The 25,107-nt window shown below is 39.2% G+C and overlaps 2 protein-coding genes across 6 annotated transcripts; one reads left to right on the top strand and one right to left on the bottom strand.

The window, feature by feature from the left end:
- The first annotated feature begins 392 nt into the window (after positions 1 to 392).
- Positions 393 to 17,475, top strand: gys1 (glycogen synthase 1 (muscle)). Its single transcript, XM_036589807.1, has 16 exons — positions 393 to 499; positions 4,714 to 4,832; positions 7,893 to 8,074; positions 9,677 to 9,868; positions 9,965 to 10,150; positions 10,253 to 10,397; positions 11,119 to 11,236; positions 11,326 to 11,446; positions 11,604 to 11,710; positions 12,396 to 12,455; positions 12,543 to 12,735; positions 13,706 to 13,832; positions 14,130 to 14,225; positions 14,348 to 14,511; positions 15,213 to 15,293; positions 16,259 to 17,475. Exons 2-16 carry the CDS (start codon positions 4,715 to 4,717, stop codon positions 16,496 to 16,498), a joined length of 2,130 nt encoding a protein of 709 aa, XP_036445700.1. The 5' UTR covers positions 393 to 499; position 4,714; the 3' UTR covers positions 16,499 to 17,475.
- On the bottom strand, positions 17,406 to 24,773 carry aspdh (aspartate dehydrogenase domain containing). 5 transcript variants are annotated; one of them, XM_036589811.1, is made up of 9 exons: positions 24,556 to 24,773; positions 23,864 to 23,896; positions 22,990 to 23,046; positions 21,946 to 22,090; positions 21,767 to 21,851; positions 21,514 to 21,663; positions 19,889 to 20,112; positions 17,823 to 17,962; positions 17,406 to 17,728 (listed from the first exon to the last, which is right to left on the bottom strand). In XM_036589811.1, exons 3-9 carry the CDS (start codon positions 23,042 to 23,044, stop codon positions 17,691 to 17,693), a joined length of 837 nt encoding a protein of 278 aa, XP_036445704.1. In that variant the 5' UTR covers positions 23,045 to 23,046; positions 23,864 to 23,896; positions 24,556 to 24,773; the 3' UTR covers positions 17,406 to 17,690. The 5 variants fall into 5 exon arrangements, with proteins under 5 accessions (XP_036445704.1, XP_036445703.1, XP_036445702.1 ...); XM_036589810.1 differs by lacking the exon at positions 23,864 to 23,896 and having other exon boundaries at positions 24,571 to 24,772; XM_036589809.1 differs by lacking the exon at positions 23,864 to 23,896 and having other exon boundaries at positions 24,556 to 24,770.
- Positions 24,774 to 25,107: the final 334 nt, after the last annotated feature.

The following is a 25,107-nucleotide window of genomic DNA, read 5'->3' as shown; positions in this document are numbered from 1 at the left end:
CAACACGTACTACACGTAAACACATCTTAAACGAACAAACAACAATAACACCAAACGTCCTTTTAACGGAAGAGGGAAGCGCGTGCGGGCTCAGCTTTGCATATCAAAAAAGCCCCTCTTAAAGCATGGACCCCAGTATGTATGTGGGAGTCGTAACATCTCGACACGCCACTGTAGTCACCACTATGCTCTCATTTGCCCGCTAGCCTGCAGTATAAATAACCACGCTGCTGCCCTTTTCTCTGCTGAGGGAAAAATCATTCAGCATTGAAAACAGTGTCACGTTCCTCCAGAGTCGCAGGCGCAAAATTGACGCGCGGCTCAGCCAATCAGGTGAAGCCGAGGCCTCCGCGTCAGCCTATCAGATTGCTCAAAACCTGTACGTCAGAAGCTGTGTGTTCTCTGATTGGCCGGGCTCCTCCTCCGCGGTCACGTCGTGCTGTTTGGTGATTGATTCGCGCAGATGGGAGAGCGTTGCTAGAGAGGACGCCGCTGCAGGGTGAGCTCCACTCTTTCTCATATTCTACCTTTTCTTGAGCGCGTGAAGCGCTCTGTTTGAACCGAATCTGCTGTGTGCATGATGACACGTAGAAAAATGTGCGCGTTATCGCGTGAAAATGAAATCCTGCGTTCGTGCTGCTCGTGAAAAGAAGAAACCCCACTTTTCTGTCCTTCCTGATGTCCTGATGGCGTGTGTCCATCAAAGTGTGTAAAGGAGCGGGGAAAGGAGCAGTCATGGCTTTTGCCCAGGAGACAGCTGGTTCTGATGAAGTCGTGCGTTAGCGCGCGGCGCTGGATGTTATTCCCGAAGCTGAATTCGGCTTCTTTGTCGGAATTTTCCTGTCCACCACAAACGGTCCAGCAGTAACATTGTGGCATCTCAGGCCGTTTAAGGTGGAACGAAAAAATCCAATAAGAAGCCAATTTCAGCGTCGCGTATTATTCTGGGGCGAGCACGAGCGCCTCTGTTGTCGTGGTCACGGTGTGACGTGACACTCAGCGTGGCGAGAAAGAAGGCACGTACGCCAGAGCTGGAGCGCGCGCGCGCCTCCAGTATGTGAATGTGTGAGAGCCTCCGTGAAAGGAAACAAGGCCCCAGTCTTGCGCTGAACGGCTTTCAGCCTCAAGCCGAGCTGTGAGATACAAGCGTGTCTTTTCGTAGAGTTCGGCCAGCGAGGGACTGAGGAGGAGAGGAAGGGGGTGTGTATGTGCGTGTGCTCCCGTCTTGAAGGGCGCGGGTTGTCTCTGTGTTGTAAATCAGACTTCCTCTATGTTCCATCATGGGTCTCTCTCGCTCTCTCTCTCTCTCTCTCTCTCTCTCTCTCTCTCTCTCTCTCTCTCTCTCTCTCTGTCATTATTTCGTGACCTATGTAGTGCACTAAATAGGCCGTAGGGAGTCGTTTGAACCATCCCTTCCTCGCTCCCTCCATACATCCCTCTGTCATCTCTGACCTCTATCACAATCACCTTGTATGGCTCAAGACTTTCCCGCTTTAATTAGCGTTGTAGATGGCTAGAGCCGAATCTCTCTCTCTCTGTGTGTGTGTGTGTGTGTGTGTGTGTATGTATATGTGTGTGTATATATATATATATATATATATATATATATATATATATATATATATATATATATATAAACACACTAATATGTATGCTACATTTTTGAGAACATCACAAATAGATATCTAAACCTGTCAAACTCAGTTTGCAGCTTTCCTCTCTTCAGTCTGATGTCCAGCATTACGATGTTGCCAAATCAGCCTTCTCATTAGGGCAACGGACGATCTGATCGCTTAAATCCACAGAAGCTTTTGTGGTCATTTTTGTGGGCCTTGAGTTGCAAAAGTTTGAGAACCCCTGATGCAGAGAAAGTACTGTGTTGTTTTGTTTATTCTGGTTTGGTCGATATTCAGTAGTAATTCAGCTTCCAGTTACCTCAGATGGAGGCATCGCACCCAGCTGGTCTCGATAACAATTTCCAAGTCCACCTTACCCTGAAACTGAGACAAAACTGAGTCCAAATGAGGTTTATGGTCTCGAGACTGAGACGGGACTCGAGTGCTGCAACGCTACATCCCCCCGCAACTGGATTTATTACTACTACTACTATGATAGGGGAAATATCACGTAACTGCTTAAAAAATGATCTACATCAAGACAGATGTTTAGATATGACTAATATTTAAAAAAAAATTGATGATATATGTAATGTATTGCTAATTCATGTAGATGTAGCCCCAATTTCTGTATTTTCTACATGTTTATGTATCAACACCAGCAGATATGTACATGAAAAATATCATATGTCTGCTTTGGCCCTGAATTTCCATCAGTGCATTCCTAGTTCTGACATAATTTAATTATAAAATGAATTGATCAAGCTCCTTTTTAGACATACAGATTGATCAGTTAAAAAAGAAATCCTCAAATTTGTGCTTGTGTATTAACTCAAATGATTTGCAGCAGTGTTAGCATCAGGGTTCAGATCAGGTCAAAGTGAGTGTTGGATTTAGGTTATTGTTAGGCTGAATGGCTTGGGACAAGTTAGATGACAATACGTTTTTAGTTCATATTAAACTGTGGGGAACCCTCAGGAACTTCTAGGCCTTCAGATAAGGCCTAATGATTTGTGTGAAATAAAAGTAATAAATGTGTAATTTTTAGTTAATTTAGTTAATTTTAGTTAATTTTTAGTTTTGTTCAATATAATTATCGTTCTTGTTGCATCTAAACTCTGTAAGTATTGTAGTAATTCTCTTACTCTGTTGGTAAGTTTTGGTTGGACTCACAAGGATTAAACATCCAACAGAAAATGATCCAATCAGGCCTTTTTTGTGGCGTTTTGACAGCTTGAAGGCTCAGCTCTAATAGTCACAGTTCGCCACTGATATTAATACATATTAAGTTTGAATCTGTAATTTGGATCTGTGTGTAGTCCAGATGTGACTGATGCAGGATGTCTTGTTCTGACTTAAAGTAAGTTGTGGCCTGGGGTGTCCTCAAAACTCCACTTCCTTCCTTTGTTTCCTAATCCCTGCCACCTCTTGTTGCAATCCGTTTTCTCGCTGACCCTGTGGATGAGGTCTTAACCATTAACTTATATGATCCTGGCGACAGTGTCAGCGAGTGCTCGAGGACTGTGTGTGTGTGTGTGTTTATAGTGTAGTAGAAAGAGAGCCTAACATTTTAGTAGATGAATCTGGTTAGATGTGTTCATTTATTTGGAGCATTCATCAAATTATCCATGAGTGTGGGAAAATCCTCTGTGAGTGTTTTTCTGTGGGAGGAGAGAGAGAAAGAGTGTGTGGGTCAGTCAGATACTGATATAAGGGCTATTCTTAAACATGCACATGCAGACCTATATATGTTGGGGTCATCCAAATCAGTGACTTTTCACCTACAACACTAACAAACACTCAAACACACCTACATTCACATTAGGCCTGAAATGATTAGTGAATTAACTTAAATCTCTGCAAAAACTTATGACACCACTGTAAGTAGTACTCTGTCATTATATCTGATGCAAGTAATAGTTTAAAATGGATATTAGGAGCACTTTCAATCTTTTCAGTGCTACAGGCCCTTTGAAGAGATACTCCAGTGCTTTTTGTTTCAGCACCTGCCCACTGGCTTCTCTTAAAAGTGTGTTTTGAATCTGCAGATTTTCAGTTCTTTTTCTGAATACAGGGAAACACATCAAAATGATTGTCTGTGGTAATCTACCGTTGCTACATACGTGGCAGATCAAGATTAGGTTGGAAAGTGCTGGAGGATTCATTTATTATGGTTATAGTGTTTTGCCACCAGTTATAAGGCTGGTTGAGATGACTTATTTGGCATTTTTTTTGTTTATGGTCTTAAATAAAATTTTTAAATATGATCAGCTTTAAGTATTTCAGTTGTTTAGTCTATGTTAATGCTGTAGGCTGTGTTATTAGTGTATTTATTGCGTCAACTACCATGTCAAAATGAAAAAGGTTTTAAAAATAGTTCAGAGAATTCTGTAGCTTAATACAGTAATTATAGGAGTTTGAAATTAACAGTTGTGTGGTAATTAGCTTTATTTTATGCATAGTTTGATATAAAGAGCTGAGCAGCTCTTTGTGAAGTGCTTCATGCTCACTGACGTAATGAATGTGCTGTTAGAAAGCCCTACAATTAAAGTTCAAAAGCACTCAAAAATACAGCAGTAGTTTTGAAATAGTCTATGCTGTCCTTTCCATTCTAAAAATCATGTGTAGAATGTGTATATTTTTCTATATAAAAATGATTGTGCATTTACAAACTCAGATAGTGCCCTAAAGCTCCATAGGAACCTATGTGTTTGCCTGAAAGGCATTATTGAATGGCGGTTTTTCTTGCTTAAAATTCTCTGTCGCTACTGTTTTTGCTGCGTTGACCTCTGAAGGGGCAGCCCCTTATAGCATTGAACCTTCAGAATAAGGGAAACGCTAATTTGTGCTCAATGTCTAAGCACAAACCATTTACCATTTAGCTAGCTTTAGCTAACTAACAGCAACAGAGTGGAGGATTTTATTTTTTTTTGTGAGCCTTTTGGCTACAGCCACTTTGCAAGGCGATCCAAACTGCAAGTCTAGCGTGACTGTGGCTTTTGTTATACTAGTCTGTAATCTGTTCGGAGGGAAAAGGTTTGGGATGCTTTATATGAATGTGATGTCACTGAGTAATAATCTACTTGTGTTTACCCAGCATGCCGTTGGCACGGAGTTTCTCAGTCACCTCCTTGTCGGGACTGGATGAGTGGGACGAGGAGTTTGATTTGGATGATGCAGTTCTGTTCGAGATCGCATGGGAGGTGGCTAATAAAGGTATGAGTGTCTTTTGTCCAGCTGTCTAACATTTATTAATCTCAGTTTAAAATCAATTACGTCACTGTATCTTTATCTGATCAAGTTTGGAGGGAGCTGTATAATATTTAAGTTAGAGATCAGTTTGAAATGAAATGAAAACCTTTTAAAATGTGCTTCACTGTGGTGATATTCTAATAATATGCAGTGGTGATATCTGACAATTCTGATATGTCACATAATATTGGTTGAGCTTCCTTCTAAAGAAATGCTGCCCTCTGGTTGCCAATATTTTACTGAAGCAAAATGCTTGTGTAAAGCACATGTTCCTGACTTCCGTTGTAGCAGTGAGCTTGTGGTTTTGTGGTTTTCCTTTTCCTTTTTTTCCCTAAGCCTGTCAGATCACTGTCATTCTGTTCACAATTGCCCAAGACGCCCAATGATTGCTTTATACATAAATAATTGTTACTGTTGCAGCAAAATTTCATATCCCCACAATGGTAACTTTACAAGAGAAAGTTCTTAACTTTTAATTATGTAAATAGAACAAGTTTTTATCAAAAGTAATTTTGGGCTGCATCTCGAATGGCTCCCTGCTCCCGAATAATTATTGGCTCATGCTCCCAAACAGGGCATAATATGTCTAACAAAGAGTCTTTTGGGATTTAGCCATGTATGCACAATTCCATACTGAACATATAGTGGAATATATGGGCCAAAATTTCATAACTTACGTAGTGCACCACATAGGGACAAACATTTGAGATTCAGCCTCGGACCATTTATACCTGTTTACCAGTCAAGTTTACGCAAGGAAAATGGCTCCTGGCACTTTCAAAAAGAAAAAAAAGAAAAAGGTTTTGTCCCAACAGTAATGATATGTATTGATTGACAGATATACACAGTACTGTGCAAAGGTTTTAGTCATCTGTGAAAGTTTAAAAAATGTTTAAAAAGCTTTTTATCTGTGCAGTAAGAGTTTGTTTGTTCAGTAAATCAGTATTATAATAAATATGAATCAATTGTAACAAATACCAAAAATGATTTTAAGTGTGTCAATTAACCATTTCACAACTTCTCTTCGTGGCAGCCCAGTATTAAATGTACTTATAATCCAACACCTGTTTTGGCCTAATCAGTGCTTTATTAAATAAAAACAGGTGTGCTGATTGTGCTTTAGAATAAATCTGTTTAATTGCTGGGGGAAACGAGGAGAAGCCCAGAATCAAACCATTGTACTTCTAATTAGCTCAGAAGATACACAAGATATAATCTACTTTTTTTAATAATCATTTTTTGTTAATTTTGGCTGGATATATGTTTTTATTTAACTTATTCTAGTGCTATGTAGTGTTTTTACTGACAAAAACACATTTTTAGACTATATCCTTAGGTGCTCTTTGCACAGTGCTGTATGTGTAATTGAGTAATGGTATGGCTGACCTTGATCTTTACATGCTTATCTGACCCTTTGGGTATTTGCTTGTTCCCCCCTATGGTTCTTGCAGTGTATTGGAAACTAATTCCCAGTGCGGTTGGTCTTTCCGCTGTCACACGACTGTCACCAGTCTGGAAAGCCAAAGGCCAGCACACACTCCCTTCCCAGTACATGAAGCCTGTGACTGCACATTTGCAAGCTAGAACTATAGCACTGAACTGGATTTAGCCTGCATGGCACAACGTTACACTTATAAACTGCAGAATTGCATCAGCCAACTATTAATAATCAGTTAAATATTAATAATGTTATGACTCTTTGTAAAGCATCTGAGTGTAACGTGTCCATGAGCATGGGAAAGGCACTATATAAATAAAAGTGCTGATGGTGATAAAGATATCAGTTATATCATCATTTGTTCTACAAGCATAACTCATATATTGCTAAACTAATTCTTAGAATTTGTGTCTTAGAAACTGTCTCTTAACGTGCTGTCATGCCTGAGGTTTGAAAAAACGTACCTTTACCATCAAAAGTGGAGCAGATCTGAACTTCACACCACCTAGACTGCTCACTTTGCGTTGCCAATGATCTTACCACAGTTTTGCTGGCTCTCATTCAAAATTGATGACTTCCGGCTGCCTTGTTGGTTTTGTTGCTAGCGTTGCACACACAGGGTGAGACTAGCTTTGCTTCTTTTTTAACAGTACATGTCAGAAGAGATATGTTGTTTGTTATTTACGCAGCAAATGTAGCTCTTTACTAGAGTAGCAGTGCTAAACTATGTAACTTGCAAGAGTTATGCAGTTCCGGTGTAACCGCGCCACCCATGAAACAGTGCCAAAATCTCTAGAAGTTGTTAAACAGTCCAGTATCTCTAAAAGTACACCACAAAATGTCATGAGTTTTCTTGTTTTATTTGTCAGTGTTTATCTAGAGGGCTGGGAAAAGATGAAGACTATTAGTAGACTACCATCCAAAACTTTGGAATCTCTATCTGGCTATTAAAAAAATAAAAATATAATATTTGAATCAACATTTTTAGATGATTCCAAACTTTTGAACAGTAATGTAAGAGTCATATGATTAAGTAAAGGTTTGTTGCTCAATATTAGTGCTGTATAAGCGTCTAAATAGTGAGAAAGTTAATGTTGTACCGGCTAAATGACAGAGCGGTCAGAGGGATATTGTGATATGCCACATGAGTACAGCTTAGTGTCTCAGATCAGATGAACTCAGACTCAGTGACCTTCCCATCTTTCATAGAAGTCAGTCAGCCATTGCATCAGAGAGACTGTGCTAGTGGATTTCACACAAACCTTTTTCAATCAGATGTTTAACGTGTGTGTGTGTGTGTGTGTGTTACAGTACACAATTTTCGTGACACAGTATGTGTTGTGCTTTTTGGCACGATGATGTGATGTTTTTTCAATTTATAGGTGAAATAGAGTCACTTTGCTCATGTATGTTAATATCAAATTGCCAAAACAAGACCAGAGCACCTAGTAAAAGCATAATTTACACAAACAAGTATATTTAAATGCTCCACAAATTGTACTCTATTGCTTTTTCAGTTTGTCATTATGTCTGATATGAAATGGATATTATGTAAGATGACACTCATAGTCTTTGTGCTTTGGCAGTTGGAGGGATCTATACAGTGATTCAGACGAAGGCCCGTTTGACCTGTGAGGAATGGGGAGAGAACTACTTCCTAGTGGGGCCATACGTGGAGTCCAATGTCAGGACACAGGTTGAGCTTATTGAGCCCACCAATGCAGTGCTCAGGAGGACCATTGACAAAATGAACAGCAGTGGCTGCAAGGTACACAAAGCTCAGCTTGTGCCTTGTTTTCTAGTTTTCAGTTGCTCATCCTGACTATCTCTTTACATAATTTCTGCCTCTCCCACACACTCAGTTTGTATTTTGCCCTCAGCCTCAGTGAAACCCTAAACCTTCATTCTGAAGAGTGTGTGCGCCCTCTCCCTGGTATGCTTGTGCAAAGGTTAAAAGCTATATCTATGTCTCGAACACAGACCACAGCCTATTTCAGTTCTTTCACTGAATTCTCCCGAGAGGGGGAATGTGTGTATGCGTCCTCACACAAACGTTGGTGTTATGTCAGTGAAATATTGACTCAGGTAGAAGTAACTTGAGTAAAAAAAAAAAGAAAAATAAAAAAAAACATCCAAAAACTGAAGTTCTCTGTTGAACTGCAGTGGAACTTTATCTTACATTCAGCGTCTATCAGCATAAAAACTAAAAGCATGTTAGGCACTGTTCTTCTCTTTTTGGGGTCTTTCTGGTCTATAAATAAAACAAAATGTTAAAGATCCATGCAAATAATGACTATACCAATATTTTTGATGAATTATGCTTCAGTATAAATATGAACTGTGATGCTTTAAGTAATTATTAATTTTGAACTGTTACTGGTGACACTTTTATCTGGTCATCTGCTGATGCTAGTATTATCATGCTGCCCTAGCAGTTAAATGGGCCTACATTATGGAAAAAAATTTCAAAGTAAGAGTTTGACTTAGAATGCAAACATTGTTAAAAGTTTCAAAACTCGAGATGCAACAGTATAGCATATTGTCGCTGTCCAAATAAAAGCAAGTATCTCCCAAATTGTAACTTTACAGGAGGAGGCAAAAACGGTCTTTTAATGTAAGTTGATGTAAAGTGGAGTTTACTTTTTATTCCAACGGATTTTGGTCCATTTCTATTGGTCCATTCATCGTGAAATTTTCATACAATGAAAAGAGCAGCTGCCATGTTCAAATGATGTAAAAAAACAATAAAAAATGTGGATTTTGTGAATTGTTACACCATTATTCAAAATGTACACTCCCCAGTTCAGATGGTCCATACATAGAAATTAAGCCACAAAACAGCCTGTTTATTGTTTTTCTGGTGTCATAACAACCAACAAATTTACATATATCTGCCTGGTCAGCCTACAACAGCTTAGCCCCGCCTATTCACAGTGATGTTATAGAGAGTGTTTTAGCCTGGATTGCTTATTTAAACAAGGCACACAATGTAGGACACCAGTCAGAACACCCTGTCATTTGCATATATACAATAACAAACAGCCTGTTTAATTCTAAGATAAAGAGAGGTTGTAAAATGGTCATGAATATTTTTTGTACATAGACCCACATAAACATCGTAATTGTACATAAAAAAAAAACAGTAAAATACAGGATGTGTAACATGAGCTCCTTAAGTTAGTGTTTTTGTGTTCAGTGCTTAGTGCAGTTAAAGATCCACCAATGTAAGTAGCAGCATTACACCGTACACTAAATATTTTATTTCATTTTTAAGGTTAAAGTGTGAGCTATAACAATACTGAGCTACAATAATGCATGGTGCAGTAGAAACACTCTATAAAGACAGTAATGTATTTCGGTGCGTGTGTAGGTGTATTTTGGTCGCTGGCTGATTGAGGGCTCTCCATATGTGATCCTGCTGGACGTGGGCTTCACGGCCTGGTCTCTGGACCGCTGGAAGAGTGAGCTGTGGGAGAACTGTTCTATAGGAGTGCCCTGGTTTGATCGGGAGGCCAACGATGCCGTCCTCTTCGGCTTTCTCACTGCCTGGCTGCTCGGAGAGGTATGTGTATGTAATTGTCTGGCTGTACTGGCTGTTTATTTGACCAAGTCATTTTGTGAATTAATGGTGTTTATGTGCCCCTGTGCTGTTTTTCAGTATGCAGCGCAGAGTGAAGACCCTCCGCACATCCTGGCTCATTTTCATGAGTGGTTGGCTGGTCTGGGCCTGGTTTTATGTCGACAGCGGCAGTTACCTGTAGCAACCATTTTCACCACACACGCCACGCTGCTCGGTCGATACCTGTGTGCTGGGAATGTCGACTTTTACAACAACCTTGCAGAGGTGTGTGCTTGTGTGTAGAAGGACAGTTTCACAAAAAAGTAATGTAACAACCAATATATGATATGTTACTATACGTCTCTGTCTGTCTCTATCTGTCTGTAGTTTAATGTAGATAAGGAGGCGGGAGATAGGCAGATCTATCATCGCTACTGTTTGGAGCGGGCTGCAGCACGCTGTGCTCATGTTTTCACCACTGTGTCTCAAATCACGGCCATTGAGGCTGAGCATCTGCTCAAAAGGAAACCAGGTGGCTTTCTAAACACCACCGTCACACCCCCATCCACACACCCACAGTTTTACCTACTGTGCCTAAATCACATCTAAATCACTCAATATAAGTAAAGCATGTTTGAGGTATCTAACTAAAATGATGTCATTGTGTTCCTCTATCTGGTATTTACCTCAAAGGCTTGAACAAAAACTACTTCAATACACTAGGTGGCAATATATGCCTTTTACTTATCAGACTAGCGGACGTCTAGAGAAAGGGAAGTCTAGCCATTCTCTCCCTACAGCACAGTCCAGCTGTTAGCATGGTTAGCCAGGTAGCTGGTGTAAATAAATTATCATTGTATGTAACTTTTTTTCCATTTACAACTAGCCATTTTTGTATGCTACCTAGCTATTTTATAAGCCTTTTGTTTTGTTCAGGGTTTAACATACTACTCAGACTTCAAAATTCAATAGTAGAAAATACATATTATAATTATCAATAATTACTATTATGGATACTTTTTTATTTTTGGACATATCGCCACTCTTCTAGTGAGGCCACAGGAATCTATAATAGCAGTCATTTTCATCACTTGCAGTCATCAGGGTCATCTACTCAGGGAAGGGGTCCAAAACACAACCAACATTACAAAATGTTCTTCTGCATATTGTATAGAGTTTCACATTTCAGATCCTCAAATCTTACATATTGTAAATTTAAAGAGTTCTCTGACGCTGCAATCTGTTTCTCACAGATGTCGTGACCCCAAACGGTTTAAATGTGAAAAAGTTCTCAGCCATGCACGAGTTCCAGAACCTCCACGCTCAGAGCAAGGCTCGCATTCAAGAGTTCATCAGAGGCCACTTCTACGGGTCAGTGCACTATTTAAACTCTCGCACCACATCAATACAAACATACGCTATCATGCTCCTCCTTTTAAAATCATGTTATTCTTTCACAGACATTTAGATTTTAATCTGGATAAGACTGTTTTCCTGTTCATTGCTGGACGCTACGAGTTCTCAAATAAGGGAGCCGATCTTTTCCTTGAGGCACTGGCCAGACTCAACTACCTCTTGAGGGTATGTGTTTGTGTGTGCACCTGAATCTCTTTGATACTACGCTAAAGTGTGCTTACTGAAATGAATAAAAAGTGAATCATGAAGTGTTTTCAGAAAGCCCTAAAATCTCTGCTTTGCTTCACTGTGTGTGTGTGTGTGTGTGTGTGTGTGTCCTCAGGTAAACCACAGCGAGGTTACGGTGATAGCGTTCTTCATCATGCCTGCTCGCACCAACAACTTCAATGTGGAGACACTGAAGGGCCAAGCCGTACGGAAACAGCTCTGGTAACCATGACAAGGCACTGTGAGGACTGCTAACCTCCACTTAGCACACAATATACCTGACTAGCTCAGTTACCCCTGAAGGCTGTGCTGTTTGTAATGAAAAAACAGTTTATAATGAAGAAGTAGGACCTTTTTTCTGGGGGCTCCTGCTTTTAGTGTGTTAGTTAAATAGCAAAGTCCATCATGCTTCTTACATGCTGTTACATTTACATAGTTAACAGTCACTCCTATTTTGTTTTGTCTCTCACTGATTTCTATGGAGACACGTGGTGCAGTTCTAAACTTCAGATATTTTGGTTTGTTCAGCTGTGGTGCGTTGCGTTTTGTCGTGTCACGCAAATCAAAAAAAATTATCACATTGCTTGAATTTTTAAAAACAGTACTAGGCCTGTTTTCACCTGTGTTTCATCAAAGCACACAGCTATCCCCCAACTGTGCATTCACATGTAGTCTGGACAGCTTAACATGCATGCATTTTAGTGACACACCCAAAGCAGCCAGTGGTTGTTAAGGGAAGTGATTTGCTTTGCTGTAATGTAGATGCAGCGTTAGGACTCCTGACTAGGGAGGTAATCCTCACATAGGAGCTAATATGGGAAGCTGGCAAATAGTAAAAGAGACATCTCTATAGCTGCTGGCAGTGTGTTGGTACAGTCTATACTGATGTCCTTTTTGTTGTTACCAGGGATACAGCCCAGACTGTGAAAGAGCGCTTTGGGAAGAAGCTCTATGAATCATTATTAGTGTAAGTGGCTTTCCTTTAAACTACTTTTGAATCTGCCTCTTTAATCATGGGCAAAAGCTAGTTTCACTCTCTATCACTCTCTCTCAGTGGGCAGTTGCCAGAAGTGTCTAAAATGTTGGATAAGGAAGATTTCACCATGATGAAAAGGGCCATCTTTGCCACACAGCGCCAGTGCCTGCCACCCGTCTGCACCCACAACATGCTGGAGGACAGCACTGATCCCATCCTCACCTGCATCCGTCGCATCGGCCTCTTCAACAGCTCTCAGGACCGGGTCAAGGTAAACACACTTGGCTATATGACCAAAAATCTTATCACAGTATATTTTTTTCCATATAATTCAAAATCAATAATTATTAATGTATTTTATGCATATCATAATTCTCAATTTTAAGCCTGAAGAAAACCAAAGGCTTATTTTGGTGTAATGTACATAGTTATCAAGACAAAACGTAAGTAAGTTTAAGTATTTTTACTCTCCAGAATTTCAACACTTTCAACAAGCCAATTGTCTCTCCTAGCTGTCACACTGGTTCGTGTTGTTGTGAGTGAATGGCTGGACAATTTCTCAAGTTCCATGTAGGCAGTAAATGGCATACATCACCATCTAGTGTTCAAGTTCAAATCTTTGGAGCTAATAATTGATTGATAGTGCATATCACTGATTTGAAATAAAATTTGATTTCAATAACTGTCATTTTACCCCACAAGTCTACACATACACTAACCTGATCACCTCTGTTCAAATACATGCCTAAACACACATTTGTGTACAAGGTCAGATATGGAACTAGGGATTGACATTTGATTGTTCATCTTAATTTATTGACTCATCAGTTAATCAATCAAATCGATTAATCAGTTTAATGTGGCCTATAAATGTGATGAGCTGTAACAATAAAATGTTTGCAATGTTCTGACAAACTAAGACACTGTTTCACCAAGAACTAAATTACCACCATGGAAAAAAGACATGTAGCATTTTGTTTAAGGCTGTCCATCATTTTGAGCAAGCAGTAGCTAAGAATAAGTGATATAATAATGAATATGTATATAAATATTATAGCCCTTCAGGCTGCAGCAGAATTTACCAGTTGAATTACTGCCCCCTTGAGGTTCAGTGATTAACTCACTCTATGTTGGATGTCATTTTGAAAATGTAAACAAAAAAATTATGAAAATATTATCTATGTCGAGTAATTGTTTCGGCTCTATATGGAAGGTGCATTCCCTCTCTGCCTTTGTGCCAGGTGGTTTTCCATCCAGAGTTTTTGTCCTCTACCTCTCCACTTCTGCCCATGGACTATGAGGAGTTTGTTAGGGGCTGCCACCTTGGGGTCTTCCCCTCTTACTATGAGCCCTGGGGATACACACCTGGTTGGTGAAAAACACACACATTGACTCTTTGAGAAAGAAAATGAGGTTTAATGAGTATTTATTATTTTTTTTTAAACGAGTTTCACTTAAAAGAACATTTATATTTGGCTGTATTATGTAAAAACACATTGCATGATAACAGTAAGCTGTATGCTTGATACTCTGAGAACGTAAAAGACAATAGATGTTTCATAATCACATAAAAAGATATAAGAAACCTTCGAAATGAAAGGCAAACAGAAAACTTTGATATATTGTGTATTTTTTGTTTTGTTTTTTCTTTTTCCTCTGTCTTAGCCGAGTGCACTGTGATGGGAATTCCATCAGTCTCCACTAACCTCTCTGGATTTGGTTGTTTCATGGAGGAACACATAGCAGACCCATCTGCCTACGGTAATAAGCAGACTGACAAGACAAACCATAAAAATTGGAGTTTTTTAAATATTTTGTCTGGCTCAATTTGAAACTTTTTTTATGCACATCTAATATCTACATCTCTCTTTTCTCTCACACAGGAATCTATATACTGGACCGGCGGTATCGAAGTGTGGACGAGTCATGTAACCAGCTGACCTCTTTCCTCTTCCAGTTCTGTCAGCAGAGCCGCAGACAACGCATTATTCAGAGGAACCGCACAGAGCGCCTCAGTGACTTGCTGGACTGGAGATACCTGGGCCGGGTCAGACAAGCACACACACACACACACACACTCCATCATTCATTCAAAACCACACAGACCACCTCAGTGACCTGCTGGACTGGAAATATCTGGCACATACACATATTTTACAAAACTAGTCAAACTCACCTAAATAGATGCTGAAACTAAGCCTAAAGGGCCCATATCATGAAAAACCAAAATTTTCTTGCTGTGATGAAATTAAAGTATGTAAACTCTGTTAAAGGTTCAAAATATACTGTTCACTCTCCGTTCCATACGGTCTGTATGTGAACAAATAAGCAGTAGCAACAGCCTGTTCTGAATGCATTGTTTTTGTGACATCACAAAGACCAGCACACTTATAAATATTCTCTTAGTACACCTACAGCAGTTTAGCCCTGGCCATTCCCGCTGCAGTTATAAGGTTTTTTAAATGAGAGACAATGCAGAGCAGCCAGCCAGAACAAAGCTCATTCAAATATATCAGTCTTAAAAGCACAGCAAATAAAAACAGTCTAATTCATTCTAGGAGATAAATAGAGGTTGGATAATTCTCTGAAAAAATTAATTACGACATAAGTGGACCTCACGGGGAAAAAATAAAATACAAACATGTAGAATATGGGCCCTTTAAGTTTTTGTTTTCCCTTTAAGAACTTTTTTCCCTATCCACTAGAGCCAGATGGTTTTAGTGACTTATCTGTTTTTCTTTGTCTCAGTACTATGTATCTGCTCGCCATATGGCCCTGGCGAAAGCCTTCCCTGATGCATATGTCTATGAGCCCCATGATCCCACCTCGGTAAGCTTTTATATTATATCTGTGCCAATATGAGTGAGTCAGAGTGGATTTTAGAGACTTTTTCTAAAGCACTTCATTGTAAATTCAGAAACTTCCTGGTATTGTGTATGTCTAAAACTATCCAGATACCTGATCATTTAGAATTTCTTCCAAAATCAGTGGTATTAACAGGGAGTTTGTCCCAGCCTTCACTGCAATAACAGCTTCTGTTCTTCTGGGAAAGCTTTCCATTAGATTTGGGAACATTACTGTAAGGATTTGGTTCCATTCCTTTTGGTTCCGTGTTGCAAGTTGGATTGGAGCACAAATGTAGACCATCTGAGGGGCCCTGAGAACCGGTTTGAGATCCACTGCTCTTCACAGTCCAGTGCTTGAGAGTTTTACACCAGTGTGGCCAATGCTTGAATTATGTAGATTAGTTTTAATGGTTAATATGTAAAAGTAGTTTTCATATGAAGTTGCTATAGGATACTTTGACTTCTGTGAATTGTTGTAACTGCTATGAGGGCTAAATGACCAACGCCTGCAGGATGTATTGTGATCGTATTATGATTGGACAACACAAATTGCATTCACAAGTGGTCAGAGACAAGTCTTGACCACATTTAACACAAGTGTTAACACAATGCGTTTTTGTTATCCATATACAATTATGTGAGGGGAAATGTGTCTGCTGAGGGCTTACTAGCAAGTGAGAGAACAGTAAAATCACCTAAATTTTCTCCTAGGAATGATGCCATGGGACCCACAGGAGAATGGTTTGAACTTGTCACTGCTAATTTTCTCACTGCTCATTGAGTTTTCATGTCTGAAAAGGGTGTCTTAATACTTTTGGACATACAGTGTAGCTTTTATGAAATGTTTCCTGATAACCCCTAATTTCACAGGCTTTTTGTGAAACAATGTTTTTCCATTCATCATTTGGAGAGTCTAATTTTGATGTTTGTTTGTTTCACCCCTTTTAGACCACAGGCTTCCGTTACCCACGGCCTGCCTCAGTGCCGCCCTCCCCTGCCCACTCACTCCACTCCTCCCCTCATCACAGTGAGGCTGAGGATGAGGACGAAAGATATGATGAAGAGCTGGAAGCTGAGAAAGACCGCGTGAACATCCGCCAGCCTTATGGTGCATCCCCCAAGAACAAGAGCCTGCCAGCCGAACCAGCTGAACCAGCTGACTCAGTTGAATTGCCTGAGAAAAACTGACACTACACACATGCACTTGCTCATGCACATGCTTTACCTCCTTTTGCAACATTTCTACATGCACACACACACTGCTAACACACTCCTGACCTTTTCCCTACCTGTTGGTCCTGCATTTACTGGGATTGAGGAGTAAACAGAGATATTTATGTGAGAAAGTTATATGATGTAGAATTCTTATTACTGTGAGGAGCTACTGTATTTTATCATTAAGACAGATCTATTGATGTCTTCCGCGTGTGTTAGTAGACTGAGAGACTGTACTAGAAAGACATTTAAATCTGAACATGTTCATTCACTCAAACTGTGAAAGGCCGCTCCAGTATGAAGTAAAACAGAGCCTGCGTTAACGGCAGCTAGTTGAATCTCACGGATCAAATTATTGAGGAAAATCAGCCAGAGATCTTTTTCTTCGTCCACTTCAGTACTCCAGTACATTACTTCTAAAAGGTCAGTTAGAATAAAGCTTAAGAGTAATTTTTTTCTACCAAAAATGGGCTTATATCAAGACAAGGTATTTTATTGCTAATTAGTATTGGAGTATACTGTGCAATATTGTTGCAACAATCTGATCTTTTTTACTCCTTGCATGTTCTTAAGCTTGTCCCAGTTTTATGGCGGTCAAGGCAAAATACCTGTTCTCTCAAAGAGTTTAGTACCTCAAGATAAACATCTTGATGACCGAATAAATCATTTCTCAAACGTCTGTCCTTGGAGTCTGTTTTCAGCATAGCACTTCCACAGTAGCACTTCCACAATCGCCTCGGACATGACCAGGTCCAAAATACAAAGAAAGGAATTCTTGCCTGTTTAGTGGTTTGAGGGTTAGAGAGCTTGAGCTAAAAAGAAGCTACTGCGGCTATAGTGAAATAGTAGAATGTGCAAGAGCAATTTATGAACTGTAATGTCCACACATACAATTTGAGTTTATTTGTGTCACAGCTGTGGAACAGAAATTAAAGACTATATTATTGTTACCAATGACTTGTCTTCATTTTCTAAATTCATTAACGTTTCCCATTTTGATCTCGCGGTATCATCTTAGGAACAGCTTCTGTGCACAGACAGAGGCAAGGCAAGTTTTTTTTATATAGCAGGTTTCACACTGCGGTCATTCAAAGTGCTTTACAAATGAGAAGGATAATTCAAATTAGAATTCAAAAGGAAGAGGTGTGTTGGTGTGGATGGTTTTTCAGCACAGATACACTCTCCCTCCATGACCTTTGCAGACTGAAAGACAATACGTTAGATGTTAGAAACATACCCAGTTTCTACAGGTTATTAATGGGTTATTAAGATGATAATTTGGTTCACGCAGTCATACCCAATAAGCTGCTCCAGAATGAGTTGTAGGTGGCGCTGCCAGTAACAGCTCCTAGCTTGGCTGGGTTGCGTCTCACTGTTTTCACTGAGAAGCCTTCAGGGCCTGTCACCTCAACCTCCACTAGGTGGTAATCAGCTAGACTGGAAGTGAAAAAGAATGCTACTTCAGGCCTTTTGCTGGTGATGCATCGTTTAGCGTTTGAATAATGTGTTTGAATTGTGGGAAAAGTGTGGCTGTGTCAAATTTAAGCCCAGCCTCAAATGGTGCCCTAAGCCCTGCATTCCTTCTCACGCTTTGGTGATGTCAACAATATGCAGACCTATAGAACAAGAAACCTTGAGGTGCTTGGTTCAAACATGCGCAGGTTCTGCATGTATTTGCATGTATTTTTTGTATAAAGTGGCTAAATTTAGATTACAACCATAATGTAGATCAGCGGCCAGTTAAATTAATGAATGCATTTTAATTCACATCTGAATATCTTCTCCCCTGTCATGTTGGCCAGAAACAGTTGTAAAGAAAACCATTCACTCGGATTAATCCTCACCTATATCTTGAAGGGGAATTTTTCAAAATTTCTGCCTAATTCAGTCACTAAAATGCAAACGAGGTCATACAGAGTGGTTTGCTGTAAAATGCTCCATTTAAGAGAAACTTGCAGACGCTGATTTCTTTATAATGTGTTGATAGGAACCAGGTGTCACAATGTCTGCAGTGCAAATATCCATTGCATTTGCTATCCAAAATGACCATTGCACCTACACGTGTCTACTGAGTTTTTATATGTAATGTTGGTAATGGTCATATAATGGTTGAACCAAAAAAAAAAGTAGTTGTCTTTGGGCGCTTTACAACGCCCAACATGAACCTTTCCACCACGACTTTAAGAAAGTATGTTTTAGGCCAAAGGCCTATTACAAATGTCATCAACAATGTCTCAGCCATCATACAATATATCAGTAACCATTTCGGTTAATAACTTTTTGTGAGGGAAGTTTCAAAGGTATTAAACTTTTAAGACGTGTGGTTCCTATCACCACCACTGTGAACCGTTCTGAATTCTGGTTAAATTTCTCTAGAATGGAGCATTTCACATCAAACCACTCTGAACGACTTTCGTTTCAGTGGTTTAATTATGCAGAAATTTAGAAAATCAGAGAAAGGGGACACCCTATAGCATTGCTATGCTTGCATGCACATGCCTTTTTTTGCAACTTCTGTTTATTGGCAAGAACAAAAACACATCAAACAAGAAATAAAATGAATTAAAAATGTTGCGTTTAGAAATGCTTTATTTGTGTTCACACTGAAGCCTAGCATAATCTTCAGTGTCTAGTATTAGTACGCCAGGACTGGACTTGCGTGACATGCCAGGGAATGTTCCCAACACTCAAGCTGACTTACTACTACTACACAATTCAATGATCCAGGACAGGGACGGTGGGCAAATTTTTGGGCCTTATGAAAATATCGCCTCTATGTACCCCCGCACTTTTCAAATTTAAAATAGCACACCAAACAAAAATCCCTCCTCAACCGAGGGGCCCTAAATAATCAGTTCCACTATTCCCCCAGCTGTGGCCCCCCTGACCTAAGGGTATTCCACAAAGCAGGATTCCTCAGTTAGCCAGGTAGCTTAAGGCCAAAGTAAAACCCTTCCTATTGGACACTCCTCACTTTCAGCTTAACTTATTCAGCTTACTGAGAGATCCTACTTTGTGAAACACTCCTCTGCAGGACTGAAAAGTTTCGCAGACCTAATGCTTAAGTCAGGGGTATCCAATCTTATCCACAAAGGGCCAGTATGAGTGCAGGTTTTCACTCCAAACAAGAAGAGCACACCTGATTCCACTTGTTTAATCAGTCTCAGTCTTTAAACAAATGATCATGTTGCTCTGCTTTGTTGCAGCCACACCGATCCTTTTGCAGATAAGACTGGACACCCCTGGCTCAAGTCTTCCAAAACATTTAGTAGGGGGCAGGCAGAGATGAGTAGGGGGATGGGGGTGTAGGGAGAGGCCTCATACAACCTGAACAGTGGTTAGACATTTTGCTAAGCAACTCACGCAGTATCAGACACAATCTCTCCAGTGACTCCATGGAAGCCCAGGGTTGATGCGGCAATGGCGGCGGCTGCCATAGTGTTCACGTTGTTAGGGGCGATGGGGCAGAGCTCTGCCACTGAGCCATGAAACAAAACACGCCTCCCCTCCTCTTCTGCCCAGTCAGAGAGCATGCCTCCAGCCAGGCGGAAACAGGAGGGGTGCTTTGACATACGAATGGAGAGGGCCTGGAACAGAGCCAAATTAAACGTCAGACACTTTCCCAGACAAACTGTGCAAGTGCTCAATGCCTTGGTCACCAATCATTGAGCAGTCTATGTTTAGGTTCTCTAGAAACTAAGGGTGTAACATTTTCTATATAATATCAAAAAAGTAACAAAGAAACTGTATGGATAATTTGAAACCATCACCAGTACAGTCATACATACATACATGACTGTACCGTGACCATAGCTGGACTAAGCAGTTAACGATGATGATGATGATGACCAGTACAGTCTCTTCTGAGGGTCTCTCATTGGCTATCTTTCTTTGGAATCTCATCAGTGATCAACTAGCCATCTGGGTGCATCACTTTAGAGTAAAGTGGGTTGGGGGGCTTATGCTGTACACACACATATGCTCAAATGAATGGGCTTTTTGGAGGCGGGTGGGAGGGGTTGGCGCTTAAGTCCTACAGCCAGGAGCTTTCTATGTAATCACTGAATAATAAGGCTTAAAGGGGTGGTTCAGGTTGCATTTTTACTGCAGGCTGAAAAATGTTCACAAAAATGTTTTTGAAACATTGCATCACTGCTGTGTATCTCCCTGTTGCTAAGCTACAATAGCAGTGTAACTGTCAATCAGCTGTGCCAGCTTGTTACCTTTTCAGTATACAGGCAAAAAGCTCAGGCACTTGTACTTTTAGACAGTGAGCTACTATTATTTTAATTCATTTATTTTTAAACAGCTGCTTTTTGTTTGTTATAAAAATGTCTGTCCATGCAATCATACAGCACTCAGCAACTGCAACCATAAATCCCTCCTCCATTACAATGGTCATAGCAGATCCGTCTGATCTGATTGGTTAGCAACTTGAAGGGAATTTGATTATTTCAGGTTGACCTTTTCTGAACTCAGGGCGTGCATTCTGCAGAAAAGGAAGCCATGTAGAGTGCAAAGAATGTGAGATGCACAGCGAGCCAAATGCATCCCTTTCATTTAAAACAACTGCAAAAAACACATACAATGTGGACCTCCTTTAAGCCTGGGACTAGAATGGGGTTCATTTAGTAGAAAGCTGGCCAATCTAAAACCTAAAATATCAAAAATCTAATCAAATGTTGACCTCAGAAATCATACTAAGCCTAAAACAATAGAATATCATTACAACTCCAGTAGAACCAGTCACAAACAACCCCATTGCTACAAGACTTGAACTGCTGAACACAGTTTAATAATATATAATGCTGTATAATACTTTCATATAAATTACACAGTTGTAAAGCTAGGTTTGGCATTATTTCAGACAATGGCTTCAAGACTGCAATTGCTTAAAACAGGTAATAGTATTGTGTTCATAAAGTGTTGCATAATGTTTATTCTTAGTCTTTAAAGTAATGTTAAGGTATAATGTTGAATGGCCTTACTTTTAATGATCCACTGTCATTTAGTCTCTGGATGTCTTGGCCGCCCCATAAAGCACCGCTGGGCACATAGAGCGTCTTCCCATGTTTCTTTGCAGTCAGCCGGAGCTCCTGGTCCAGCTGAGAGTCTGACAGAGCAGAGGGACTGCCCACCTGTTGGTAAGAAAAAAACTGAGTGACTGTAATTGTAAGTTCATACTTCTCATCTCAGCCTTTTTAATAATCACACCAAGAACCAAACATCAAATAACAGTACCAGGAAGTTTGCGTGTGATAAGAATTGAACCCCAAAATCTTTCACTATCTGTGGATGACAGACCTCCACAATCAGGTCAGCATTTCTGGAACACACAAGAAAAAATGAAAAAAAATGTGATAAAAAATTATATATATGTATGAACATCTGTACATGTGTGAGTCTATGAGCATGCCTACGTTTGTGTAAAGTCAGAGAGGTCAGTCAGGATCAGATCCTTAGAGACTGACTCAATGAGTTTGTCTGCATTTCTATTCCAAACAAAGGCCAAGCTAAGGCCTGCTGCAAGCCCCTCTTTCTGTATGCGATCCACCAGGAACTGACCTATAAAGATGAATGGTGGTAAAATAATTTAACTATGCAAATACAGACTTCACAAAACTTTAAGTGCCTTAATATATGTCCATTTTATAAAATAAGTAAGACTGATATGTTATACAAATGTAAGTCGTCTGTTTCCACTGATTCTTTACAAATATTATATGTAAACATTATGCTGAGCAGTTTAAACCATTCATCTAAGCAATGAGAGTGTTTTTACTTGTAAAACACTATATGTATTTAGAATAAAGGCAAATAAACATAAATACAATAAAAAGTAACATGACTTTCTTGATATCTTGTGAGGGAGTTTGAAGAACAAAGTTTGGTTCAGGATTTCCCCTTAATGCCTTCAATGCATAGATTTGATAAATTTCATTATCAGCACACTTGATTTAACATAATGAACTGATTAACCAAACCATTAATGATAACTACAAATACTTCTGGGCTGCCAGTACAGAGGTTTGGGAATGGTAGAATGAACATACTGATACACATTAAATCAGTGTTTTTGTATTAATGTTGTTTTTGTAAGCAAATAAACACCTAATGTCCAGATAAATAGCTTGATTGGAATTTACTCAGAATTTTTCTCAATTGTTTGACTGATACTCAGTTCAATATTTTGGATTACTGACAACAGAAAATTCATATTTGATTGTTATGAAATTACAAAAATCACGTGTGATCAAAATAATCCAGATGTGTACTCTTATGTTCATCCAAAGTATAGCTACATCACATTTCACAATTTCAGACCAATCAGAATATACTCTGTGGTAATTTTCCTCATCATACTACATTTAGTTGTTGGACATGAATCAAACGGTCAAATCCATTGAGTTTGGTAATTGAATGAACTGCTTCAATTTTAGACCCCATGAGGTGGGAGAACTTACCTAAATGTCCATATCCCACAATGCCAACTCTTATGGGTGAGGCTATATCAGTCATGTCTGTACAGAATAAATAGAATAAATCAAAAACAACAAAGTTATTATACAATCATAGGCAAAGATTTTCTACGTTAAAAGAAGTGGTAACACCTTATTTGAAGGCTACTTACTTGAAGTACTACATAACACAGAATAACATATTTCTTAAGCAATATTGAAGTATTAATGATCAGCTTATGCGAGTAATCACAAGAGGATATAAGATGTTCTATGGAGTAAATAACATTGCATTGACATTAGGGACCTTAAATGACGGAAATTGGTTCCATGTATAACAATATTATGAAGCATCATTCCCAAGTAATAGAACTTAGAAGGAATATCTCTTTTAGATGTTTATATCTATCCCACATAGTTCTACATGAGTTAAAGTACAAAACTCTTATGTTAATACAATGTCATTTCCTTCAGCTGATGGTATCTTGCGATTACTGGCATAAGCTGTTCATGAAGGTATTGCTTTATAAATATGATATTCAGTGCTTGCATGTGTCATGACATCCTTAATCTAGGTAGCCTTCAAAGAAAGTTTTACCAAATAGGTTAACACATCCTCTACAGAGAACACATTTCTGCATATTTTATATGCAGAAATAAATAGAAATTGTGCACTAAAATTAGCAGACAAATGCCATATTTAGGTGTGCTCTCTGTAGAGGATATGTACACTTGCACCTAGGGGGTGCAAACTTTTGCGTAGGATTGTATGTGTCAGGCTAATATGCATGGAACTTCGAGCTAGTATTTGAATAATGTATTGATTAATTTAATAATTAATCATTTTTCACAAAGGCCAAACAATAAAAATGGACTTAACTGAATAATAACACTGTGTAGCTTTTCAAAGATTCTAAAATTAAAAAAAAACATAAACTAAGAAACTGAAATCAAATGGTAAATTTTTACATTGTTAGTTCATATCTCTGGTCATAATAAACATAATCTTTTCATTCAAAACATAAAATTCTTGTTTCACAGAAATTTTTCATTAAAATGTAATTTTCCACACCTTTAGAACTTCTTCTGATTTTTGATTACATCACCATGCATGAGTGGGTGGGGAAAATAATATTAACTAATAATCATGTGTTGCCTATGCATATAAATGAGTTGACTGATTCTTACAGTAAGTGAGAGCTATAGGAAAAATGTGCATCATCTTCCAACTAATCACTGCAGATTCTCTGAAAATGTCATTTTCAATTCCATTATTTTAATCAAGTAATCATGACAGCCTATAGGCTTTGCCATTAGTGACATCCTAAACAAAGATCCATGACACAGAAATAACACTGACCCCAACTCTCTTGAAAATCTGTGAACACTCAGTTTAATATCAACATTTTTCTAAAGATGAGGACTCCTCTTTCTCCTCCTACTTGTCATAGCTCCTCCTCTCTTCCTCCTTCTCCGTTATCTATCTCTCCTCCCCGTCCACTATCTATCTCTAAGGCCTCATTCACCTACTTCCAGCGCAATCTCCACAAGCCTTTCACAACCTTCACTTACCTGCCAGTTCCTCACCTTTTCTCTACTTCTCTCGCTCCCTCTGCTCTCTATTCCTCTCTTGCGAAGTTCTTCCACGCTCTCTGATCAAGAGCACTATGAGTATTGCAGGAGGATTATGGGAAAAGAAGGCTGAAGTTCATTGTAGAGCATGTGCGTTAATGATTACTCCTGTGGTGTTGACTCATACACGAGACAGCGTGTAATGCTAGACTGACAAACTGTTTCGCAAATTCTGGAGCATATTTATCTATATCTAAAGCATCACGAATCCAGAAAAATCCAAAGTCCAAACACACACATACAGCGGTATGCAAAAGTTTCAACACTCCTCATGAAACAACACATTTTTATGCACAACTACTGTTTATCTGCAGCATTTAACATATTAAAAATAAATAAAATATAAAAAATGAAACACATGGCCCGAAGTGTGTTCTTTGTAGAGGATGTGTTAACTTATTTTTACCTAGAAAATCAACAAAACATATAATTTGACCAGGAGTGTTCACACTTTTGCATACGACTATACATACTACACTATGTAGTATTCAA

Source organism: Colossoma macropomum, unplaced genomic scaffold (assembly GCF_904425465.1).
Source record: "Colossoma macropomum unplaced genomic scaffold, Colossoma_macropomum, whole genome shotgun sequence".
NCBI classification, from domain to species: Eukaryota; Metazoa; Chordata; class Actinopteri; order Characiformes; family Serrasalmidae; genus Colossoma; species Colossoma macropomum.
The sequence above is the reverse complement of the archived record's forward strand: the minus strand, read 5'-3'. Positions and strand labels throughout refer to the sequence as shown.